Source organism: Oncorhynchus gorbuscha, linkage group LG02 (genome assembly GCF_021184085.1).
Source record: "Oncorhynchus gorbuscha isolate QuinsamMale2020 ecotype Even-year linkage group LG02, OgorEven_v1.0, whole genome shotgun sequence".
Classification (NCBI taxonomy): Eukaryota; Metazoa; Chordata; class Actinopteri; order Salmoniformes; family Salmonidae; genus Oncorhynchus; species Oncorhynchus gorbuscha.
Genome location: NC_060174.1, coordinates 37,170,200 through 37,180,757, shown reverse-complemented (window position 1 = coordinate 37,180,757; position 10,558 = coordinate 37,170,200). Strand labels below are relative to the sequence as shown.

The 10,558-nt window shown below is 48.7% G+C and overlaps 1 protein-coding gene across 1 annotated transcript in view; it reads right to left on the bottom strand.

Annotated features, from left to right (window-relative positions):
* Nucleotides 1–412: 412 nt before the first annotated feature.
* Nucleotides 413–10,558, bottom strand: part of LOC123990122 (SH3 and multiple ankyrin repeat domains protein 3-like) — a 134,930-nt gene continuing 124,784 nt past the window's right edge. The window contains exons 11-12 of the mRNA XM_046290752.1: nucleotides 597–710; nucleotides 413–510 (exon numbers count right to left, since the gene is read on the bottom strand). Of these exons, the coding sequence (XP_046146708.1) occupies nucleotides 413–510; nucleotides 597–710 (212 nt within the window). The remainder of the gene's footprint in view (nucleotides 511–596; nucleotides 711–10,558) is intronic.

Here is a 10,558-nt window from a genome sequence, read left to right as displayed (position 1 = left end):
CTTTATGGTTCAATAAACACACCACCTGTTTACCCATAAACCAATCTAAACATGCAGAGATAGATAGTACATTAATGAATGCAGCATGTTTTCTTTTTCCATGGGCTCTGTTGTCCTTGTTTATTGTCACATACACCGATAGGTGCAGTAAAATGTGTTGTTTTACAGGGTCAGCCATAGTAGTATGGCGCCCCAGGAGCAAAACAGGGTTAAGTGCCTTATCCAAAGGCAGTTCAACAGATGTTTTCACCTTGTCAGCTCAGGTATTTGACCCATTGCTCTAACCGATAGGCTACCTGGCTAAGTGAGACAGATGGTTCATTCATCATGTAATTATGAGCATCTTCAGGTGTGTTTTTGGTGTGTGTGAATGCGTGTGGGGGTGTGCGTGTCCCGGCAGTCAGTATACACATTAGAGGTCAGCACACATAATATTGTGCATACATGGCTGAATCAGCACCTTGGACAGTACCCGTAGTTTCACCAGCCTGTTCAGCACCGTGGACAGGGCTAGCGAGCCAAAGTAAATATACACTGTGAAGAGTGAGAGTGTGTGTGTTTTACAGAGCTGTCTGTGTGTGTTCTCCAGTCATTACCTAGCCGAGGGTCGTACTGTCTCATCTGAACCTCCTCCACACAGTCGGCAGGGAACCAGCCTGTTCTCCCCTTGACCGTGCCCTCCCAGAAGCCTCCTTCTCCTATACTCAACACTGACACAGGGGGAGAGACAGAGACAGAGAAAGTTAACTACAGCATATGTACAGTTCATTGCAGGTTAACAGATACAGATGAGTCTCCACTGTGGCTAAAAGGAAGTAGATGTCACAGAACGTTGGGTGGAGCAAGTTGTAAGTCCCTAATCACAGTCAGTTCTTGTATCCTGTGGATAAAGTGGACACAATTTAATGTTTATTTTTATTTTGACCAGGAAGTCCCATTGAGGTCGGAAGACCTCTTTTTCATTTTATTTCCTGAAAATAACAGATGCAAACCCAACACTGGCAATCACTCAGCAAATTGTGATTCAATTGCATGGCAGTGAGTTGTGTGTGTTCTTAGTCAAGGCAGGCATTTGGTGTGTGTGTGTGTCTCAGTGTGTGTTTTCGTGTGTGTGGTGTGTGTACGTGTGTAATTGCGTGCATGAGTGTGCCTTGCCGTGGTAATTAGAGACGAATGTATGGTTGATATTAATCTTCGCTGCAGGACTGAGTCAAGCGCTCATTTCCACTAAGCTTTTCCATTACCTCAACACACACATGTTAGCATACACATTCATTACACACAGGAAGACTAAGGAGCTGGACATACACATATATCGACACACACATAAACGAACACCAGCTGGAACTCTGGCTGTGTTCTACTGAACCCTCATCCTTCCATGGTTGCTAGGTTACGGCAAAGTCATGTTGCAGCATGTGGCTGGTTTGAAGAATGTTAGAATGATGGGACGTTAACCTATTGGAATGTTAACATGTTGGAATGACAGAATGTGCTACCCAGGATGAATTCTCCAATCTCACTTTGTGAGTGACACTTGACTTCTTATATCTCAGGACAGGTGACCATACGTTGGGAAACTGCACTAGCACGTCATTAGCGTGCCAGTACACATCTGCTACCTCAGCATGGAGAATCCAGCATAGAACCAGAGTCCCAGAGTTCCAGGCAAAGGCAGGGCTCACTCTGATCGGATAGAGGAGCTGCATCGACCCCCTCTCCTGGAGGAAACCTGCTGTGATCCCTCTCTCTGATCACAGATTAAACCTGCTTCACTGTGTCAGTCTCCTGGGCATACTCCCTCTATGCCGTTACCTGTCCTTTGGCTTGGCATACAACCATTACATAGCACTAAGCGATTACTTGCCTTCACTCTATTCAGAAATGTCTCAACAGTGAAATATGGTAGACCTTCAGGGAACTGAAACACACACACACACCATCATCTCTATTTCCCTTCTTCAGCTGAATACACCCAAGCTAGCTGTAATCAAGGACTAGGAAATCAACCTGCCAATTAGCAGACAGCCACAGGAACCATGATGATAAGCACCTCAATAACCCCAGAGCATTGCATCACCACTTAAATATGCATTCTGGGGCCTCACGAGTGGCACAGCGGTCTAAGGCACAGCATCACTACAGACCCAGGTTCATACCCAGGCTATGTCAGAGCCGGCCGCGACCTGAAGACCCTTGAGGCGGTGCACAATTTGCCCAGTGTCGTCCGGGTTAGGGGAGGGTTTGGCCGGCCGGGATGTCCTTGTCCCATCGCGTTTTAGCAACTCCTGTGGTGGGCCCGGGCGCATGCACGCTGACACGGTCGCCAGTTCAACACATTGGTGCATCTGGCTTCCAGGTTAAGTAAGCAGTGTGTCAAGAAGCAGTGCGGCTTGGCAGGGTTGTGTTTTGGGGGAAGTATGGCTCTCAACCTTCGCCTCTCCCGTATCCGTACGGGAGTTGCAGCGATGGAACAAGAATGTAACTACCAAATGATATCACGAAAAAGGGGTACAAATTTGTAAAATAGTATGCAAATTAAATTCGGAACGTATCATCATGACACTGTACACAAAAAACGAGGACCTTTGGCTCAAGTATCACTTTCAAAACTACTGGCTGAAATGATAAAATTCTGGAGCATAACTTTAATCCTCTCTCTGACATAAACTCATATCACACATCAACATTCATACTACAGTTCAAATTCAACGTTACTTCTGAGTCACTTCAAACTAACATCCCGAATCACATGAACATTGTATTTTACTATTAGTCCACTATTGTTGAACGTGCATCTTGATGAATGTCAGAAGGCAGAGTCAAACATTGGGGATTGAAATGATAAAAAGGTGAACCTTTTACAAGCGATGATGATGAACCATGAGTATCCTTTGGAGACATGTTGTCTGTTCCAACACATGAATGCATTATTTTTCAAGCCCTAACTTCTGCCCAGAATGACATACTGAACTAGAGATTAGAGTGGCAGGACACAAATGCCAAAAGTATTTCTGATTGGTTCTGCTCTCCATCACTCAGTCACAACACGAGTCAACAATTTGTATCATGCGGCAGGCTCCCCACTCGAACTGGTGAGCATGTAAAACCATTCCCTCGTCTTTACTCTGCGAGGAGTGTTTCTCTCTCTCTGTGTGTGTGTGTGTGTGTGTGTGTGTGTGTGTGTGTGTGTGTGTGTGTGTGTGTGTGTGTGTGTGCGTGCGTGCGTGCGTGTGTGTGTGTGTGAACACCATGAAATAAGACCCCTGACAGTGCCACTACCACAACCAGACTGTGACCAAAGATGACCGTCACCGATCACGCTGAAGAGGAGAGAACGAGAGAGAGTAAAAACGAAAGGGAGAGCGGGAAAGTGCCACAGAGAACAGGGTAATTGAGAGTGAAGGCTGATGAAATACACTTCATAAAATGCTCAAATAACCCTGGTCCCCACACACGTACACAAACAAGGTTTTAGGAGCGTCACCCTTACAGTGCCACTATTCAAATCAAATGACATTTCATTGGTTGCATACACATATTTGCAGATGTTGTCGCAGGTGCAGCTAAATGCTTGTGTGTCTAGCTCCATCAGTCTAGCTCCAACAGACTAGCTCCAACAGACTAGCTCCAACAGTCTAGCTCCAACAGACTAGCTCCAACAGACTAGCTCCAACAGACTAGCTCCAACAGTCTAGCTCCAACAGACTAGCTCCAACAGACTAGCTCCAACAGTCTAGCTCCAACAGACTAGCTCCAACAGACTAGCTCCAACAGTCTAGCTCCAACAGTCTAGCTCCAACAGACTAGCTCCAACAGACTAGCTCCAACAGTCTAGCTCCAACAGACTAGCTCCAACAGTCTAGCTCCAACAGACAGCTCCAACAGACTAGCTCCAACAGTCTAGCTCCAACAGACTAGCTCCAACAGTCTAGCTCCACAGTCAGCTCCAACAGATGAGCTCCAACAGTCTAGCTCCAACAGTCTAGCTCCAACAGACTAGCTCCAACAGACTAGCTCCAACAGTCTAGCTCCAACAGACTAGCTCCAACAGACTAGCTCCAACAGTCTAGCTCCAACAGACTAGCTCCAACAGACTAGCTCCAACAGTCTAGCTCCAACAGACTAGCTCCAACAGTCTAGCTCCAACAGACTAGCTCCAACAGACTAGCTCCAACAGTCTAGCTCCAACAGACTAGCTCCAACAGTCTAGCTCCAACAGACTAGCTCCAACAGACTAGCTCCAACAGACTAGCTCCAACAGTCTAGCTCCAACAGACTAGCTCCAACAGCTCTAGCTCCAACAGACTAGCTCCAACAGTCTAGCTCCAACAGACTAGCTCCAACAGACTAGCTCCAACAGACTAGCTCCAACAGACTAGCTCCAAGCTCCAACAGTCTAGCTCCAACAGACTAGCTCCAACAGTCTAGCTCCAACAGACTAGCTCCAACAGTCTAGCTCCAACAGACTAGCTCCAACAGTCTAGCTCCAACAGACTAGCTCCAACAGTCTAGCTCCAACAGACTAGCTCCAACAGACTAGCTCCAACAGTCTAGCTCCAACAGACTAGCTCCAACAGACTAGCTCCAACAGTCTAGCTCCAACAGACTAGCTCCAACAGACTAGCTCCAACAGTCTAGCTCCAACAGACTAGCTCCAACAGTCTAGCTCCAACAGACTAGCTCCAACAGACTAGCTCCAACAGTCTAGCTCCAACAGACTAGCTCCAACAGTCTAGCTCCAACAGACTAGCTCCAACAGTCTAGCTCCAACAGACTAGCTCGAACAGTCTAGCTCCAACAGACTAGCTCCAACAGTCTAGCTCCAACAGACTAGCTCCAACAGTCTAGCTCCAACAGACTAGCTCCAACAGACTAGCTCCAACAGACTAGCTCCAACAGTCTAGCTCCAACAGACTAGCTCCAACAGTCTAGCTCCAACAGTCTAGCTCCAACAGACTAGCTCCAACAGTCTAGCTCCAACAGTCTAGCTCCAAAAGACTAGCTCCAACAGTCTAGCTCCAATAGACTAGCTCCAACAGTCTAGCTCCAACAGTCTAGCTCCAACAGTCTAGCTCCAACAGACTAGCTCCAACAGACTCCAGCTCCAACAGTCTAGCTCCAACAGACTAGCTCCAACAGTCTAGCTCCAACAGACTAGCTCCAACAGACTAGCTCCAACAGTCTAGCTCCAACAGACTAGCTCCAACAGACTAGCTCCAACAGTCTAGCTCCAACAGACGAGCTCCAACAGTCTAGCTCCAACAGTCTAGCTCCAACAGACTAGCTCCAACAGCCTAGCTCCAACAGTCTAGCTCCAACAGACTAGCTCCAACAGACTAGCTCCAACAGTCTAGCTCCAACAGACTAGCTCCAACAGACTAGCTCCAACAGTCTAGCTCCAACAGACTAGCTCCAACAGTCTAGCTCCAACAGACTAGCTCCAACAGACTAGCTCCAACAGTCTAGCTCCAACAGACTAGCTCCAACAGTCTAGCTCCAACAGACTAGCTCCAACAGTCTAGCTCCAACAGACTAGCTCCAACAGTCTAGCTCCAACAGACTAGCTCCAACAGTCTAGCTCCAACAGACTAGCTCCAACAGTCTAGCTCCAACAGACTAGCTCCAGCTCCAACAGACTAGCTCCAACAGTCTAGCTCCAACAGACTAGCTCCAACAGACTAGCTCCAACAGTCTAGCTCCAACAGACTAGCTCCAACAGACTAGCTCCAACAGTCTAGCTCCAACAGACTAGCTCCAACAGTCTAGCTCCAACAGACTAGCTCCAACAGACTAGCTCCAACAGTCTAGCTCCAACAGACTAGCTCCAACAGCTCCAACAGACTAGCTCCAACAGTCTAGCTCCAACAGACTAGCTCCAACAGTCTAGCTCCAACAGACTAGCTCCAACAGTCTAGCTCCAACAGACTAGCTCCAACAGACTAGCTCCAACAGTCTAGCTCCAACAGACTAGCTCCAACAGACTAGCTCCAACAGACTAGCTCCAACAGACTAGCTCCAACAGACTAGCTCCAACAGTCTAGCTCCAACAGACTAGCTCCAACAGTCTAGCTCCAACAGTCTAGCTCCAACAGACTAGCTCCAACAGTCTAGCTCCAACAGTCTAGCTCCAACAGACTAGCTCCAACAGTCTAGCTCCAATAGACTAGCTCCAACAGTCTAGCTCCAACAGACTAGCAGACTAGCTCCAACAGTCTAGCTCCAACAGACTAGCTCCAACAGTCTAGCTCCAACAGACTAGCTCCAACAGTCTAGCTCCAACAGACTAGCTCCAACAGACTAGCTCCAACAGACTAGCTCCAACAGACTAGCTCCAACAGACTAGCTCCAACAGTCTAGCTCCAACAGTCTAGCTCCAACAGTCTAGCTCCAACAGACTAGCTCCAACAGACTAGCTCCAACAGTCTAGCTCCAACAGACTAGCTCCAACAGACTAGCTCCAACAGTCTAGCTCCAACAGACTAGCTCCAACAGTAGCTCCAACAGTCTAGCTCCAACAGTCTAGCTCCAACAGACTAGCTCCAACAGTCTAGCTCCAACAGACTAGCTCCAACAGACTAGCTCCAACAGTCTAGCTCCAACAGACTAGCTCCAACAGTCTAGCTCCAACAGTCTAGCTCCAACAGACTAGCTCCAACAGTCTAGCTCCAACAACACTAGCTCCAACAGTCTAGCTCCAACAGACTAGCTCCAACAGACTAGCTCCAACAGTCTAGCTCCAACAGACTAGCTCCAACAGACTAGCTCCAACAGTCTAGCTCCAACAGACTAGCTCCAACAGTCTAGCTCCAACAGACTAGCTCCAACAGTCTAGCTCCAACAGACTAGCTCCAACAGACTAGCTCCAACAGTCTAGCTCCAACAGACTAGCTCCAACAGTCTAGCTCCAACAGACTAGCTCCAACAGTCTAGCTCCAACAGACTAGCTCCAACAGTCTAGCTCCAACAGAGCTCCAGACAGCTCCAACACTAGCTCCAACAGTCTAGCTCCAACAGACTAGCTCCAACAGTCTAGCTCCAACAGACTAGCTCCAACAGTCTAGCTCCAACAGTCTAGCTCCAACAGACTAGCTCCAACAGTCTAGCTCCAACAGACTAGCTCCAACAGTCTCCAACAGCTAGCCAACAGACTAGCTCCAACAGTCTAGCTCCAACAGACTAGCTCCAACAGTCTAGCTCCAACAGACTAGCTCCAACAGTCTAGCTCCAACAGACTAGCTCCAACAGACTAGCTCCAACAGTCTAGCTCCAACAGACTAGCTCCAACAGACTAGCTCCAACAGCTCTAGCTCCAACAGACTAGCTCCAACAGTCTAGCTCCAACAGAGCTCCAACAGCTCCAACAGTCTAGCTCCAACAGACTAGCTCCAACAGTCTAGCTCCAACAGACTAGCTCCAACAGACTAGCTCCAACAGTCTAGCTCCAACAGACTAGCTCCAACAGTCTAGCTCCAACAGACTAGCTCCAACAGTCTAGCTCCAACAGACTAGCTCCAACAGACTAGCTCCAACAGACTAGCTCCAACAGTCTAGCTCCAACAGACTAGCTCCAACAGTCTAGTCTAGCTCCAACAGACTAGCTCCAACAGACTAGCTCCAACAGACTAGCTCCAACAGTCTAGCTCCAACAGACTAGCTCCAACAGACTAGCTCCAACAGTCTAGCTCCAACAGACTAGCTCCAACAGTCTAGCTCCAACAGTCTAGCTCCAACAGACTAGCTCCAACAGACTAGCTCCAACAGACTAGCTCCACTAGCTCCAACAGTCTAGCTCCAACAGTCTAGCTCCAACAGTCTAGCTCCAACAGACTAGCTCCAACAGACTAGCTCCAACAGACTAGCTCCAACAGCTCTAGCTCCAACAGACTAGCTCCAACAGACTAGCTCCAACAGTCTAGCTCCAACAGACTAGCTCCAACAGTCTAGCTCCAACAGACTAGCTCCAAACAGCTCCAACACTAGCTCCAACAACAGCTCCAACAGACTAGCTCCAACAGACTAGCTCCAACAGTCTAGCTCCAACAGACTAGCTCCAACAGTCTAGCTCCAACAGTCTAGCTCCAACAGACTAGCTCCAACAGCCTAGCTCCAACAGTCTAGCTCCAACAGACTAGCTCCAACAGACTAGCTCCAACAGTCTAGCTCCAACAGACTAGCTCCAACAGACTAGCTCCAACAGTCTAGCTCCAACAGACTAGCTCCAACAGTCTAGCTCCAACAGACTAGCTCCAACAGACTAGCTCCAATAGTCTAGCTCCAACAGACTAGCTCCAACAGTCAACAGCTCCAACAGACTAGCTCCAACAGTCTAGCTCCAACAGACTAGCTCCAACAGTCTAGCTCCAACAGACTAGCTCCAACAGTCTAGCTCCAACAGACTAGCTCCAACAGTCTAGCTCCAACAGACTAGCTCCAACAGACTAGCTCCAACAGACTAGCTCCAACAGTCTAGCTCCAACAGACTAGCTCCAACAGAGCTCCAGCTCCAACAGTCTAGCTCCAACAGACTAGCTCCAACAGCTCCAACACTAGCTCCAACAGTCTAGCTCCAACAGACTAGCTCCAACAGTCTAGCTCCAACAGACTAGCTCCAACAGACTAGCTCCAGCTCCAACAGACTAGCTCCAACAGTCTAGCTCCAACAGACTAGCTCCAACAGTCTAGCTCCAACAGACTAGCTCCAACAGTCTAGCTCCAACAGACTAGCTCAGACAACAGTCTAGCTCCAACAGACTAGCTCCAACAGTCTAGCTCCAACACAGCTCCAACAGACTAGCTCCAACAGACTAGCTCCAACAGTCTAGCTCCAACAGACTAGCTCCAACAGACTAGCTCCAACAGACTAGCTCCAACAGTCTAGCTCCAACAGACTAGCTCCAACAGTCTAGCTCCAACAGTCTAGCTCCAACAGACTAGCTCCAACAGTCTAGCTCCAACAGTCTAGCTCCAAAAGACTAGCTCCAACAGTCTAGCTCCAACAGACTAGCTCCAACAGTCTAGCTCCAACAGACTAGCTCCAACAGTCTAGCTCCAACAGACTAGCTCCAACAGTCTAGCTCCAACAGACTAGCTCCAACAGTCTAGCTCCAACAGACTAGCTCCAACAGACTAGCTCCAACAGTCTAGCTCCAACAGACTAGCTCCAACAGACTAGCTCCAACAGTCTAGCTCCAACAGTCTAGCTCCAACAGTCGAGCTCCAACAGACTAGCTCCAACAGACTAGCTCCAACAGTCTAGCTCCAACAGACTAGCTCCAACAGACCAGCTCCAACAGTCTAGCTCCAACAGACTAGCTCCAACAGACTAGCTCCAACAGTCTAGCTCCAACAGACTAGCTCCAACAGTCTAGCTCCAACAGACTAGCTCCAACAGACTAGCTCCAACAGTCTAGCTCCAACAGACTAGCTCCAACAGTCTAGCTCCAACAGTCTAGCTCCAACAGACTAGCTCCAACAGTCTAGCTCCAACAGACTAGCTCCAACAGTCTAGCTCCAACAGACTAGCTCCAACAGACTAGCTCCAACAGTCTAGCTCCAACAGACTAGCTCCAACAGACTAGCTCCAACAGTCTAGCTCCAACAGACTAGCTCCAACAGTCTAGCTCCAACAGCTCTAGCTCCAACCAACAGTCTAGCTCCAACAGACTAGCTCCAACAGACTAGCTCCAACAGTCTAGCTCCAACAGACTAGCTCCAACACAGCTCCAACAGACTAGCTCCAACAGTCTAGCTCCAACAGACTAGCTCCAACAGTCTAGCTCCAACAGTCTAGCTCCAACAGACTAGCTCCAACAGTCTAGCTCCAACAGACTAGCTCCAACAGTCTAGCTCCAACAGACTAGCTCCAACAGTCTAGCTCCAACAGACTAGCTCCAACAGTCTAGCTCCAAGCTCCAGACTAGCTCCAACAGACTAGCTCCAACAGTCTAGCTCCAACAACTAGACTAGCTCCAACAGACTAGCTCCAACAGTCTAGCTCCAACAGAGCTCCAACAGACTAGCTCCAACAGTCTAGCTCCAACAGACTAGCTCCAACAGACTAGCTCCAACAGACTAGCTCCAACAGTCTAGCTCCAACAGTCTAGCTCCAACAGACTAGCTCCAACAGTCTAGCTCCAACAGACTAGCTCCAACAGTCTAGCTCCAACAGACTAGCTCCAACAGTCTAGCTCCAACAGACTAGCTCCAACAGACTAGCTCCAACAGTCTAGCTCCAACAGACTAGCTCCAACAGTCTAGCTCCAACAGACTAGCTCCAACAGACTAGCTCCAACAGTCTAGCTCCAACAGACTAGCTCCAACAGACTAGCTCCAACAGTCTAGCTCCAACAGACTAGCTCCAACAGTCTAGCTCCAACAGACTAGCTCCAACAGTCTAGCTCCAACAGACTAGCTCCAACAGTCTAGCTCCAACAGACTAGCTCCAACAGACTAGCTCCAACAGTCTAGCTCCAACAGACTAGCTCCAACAGTCTAGCTCCAACAGACTAGCTCCAACAGTCTAGCTCCAACAGACTAGCTCCAACAGTCTAGCTCC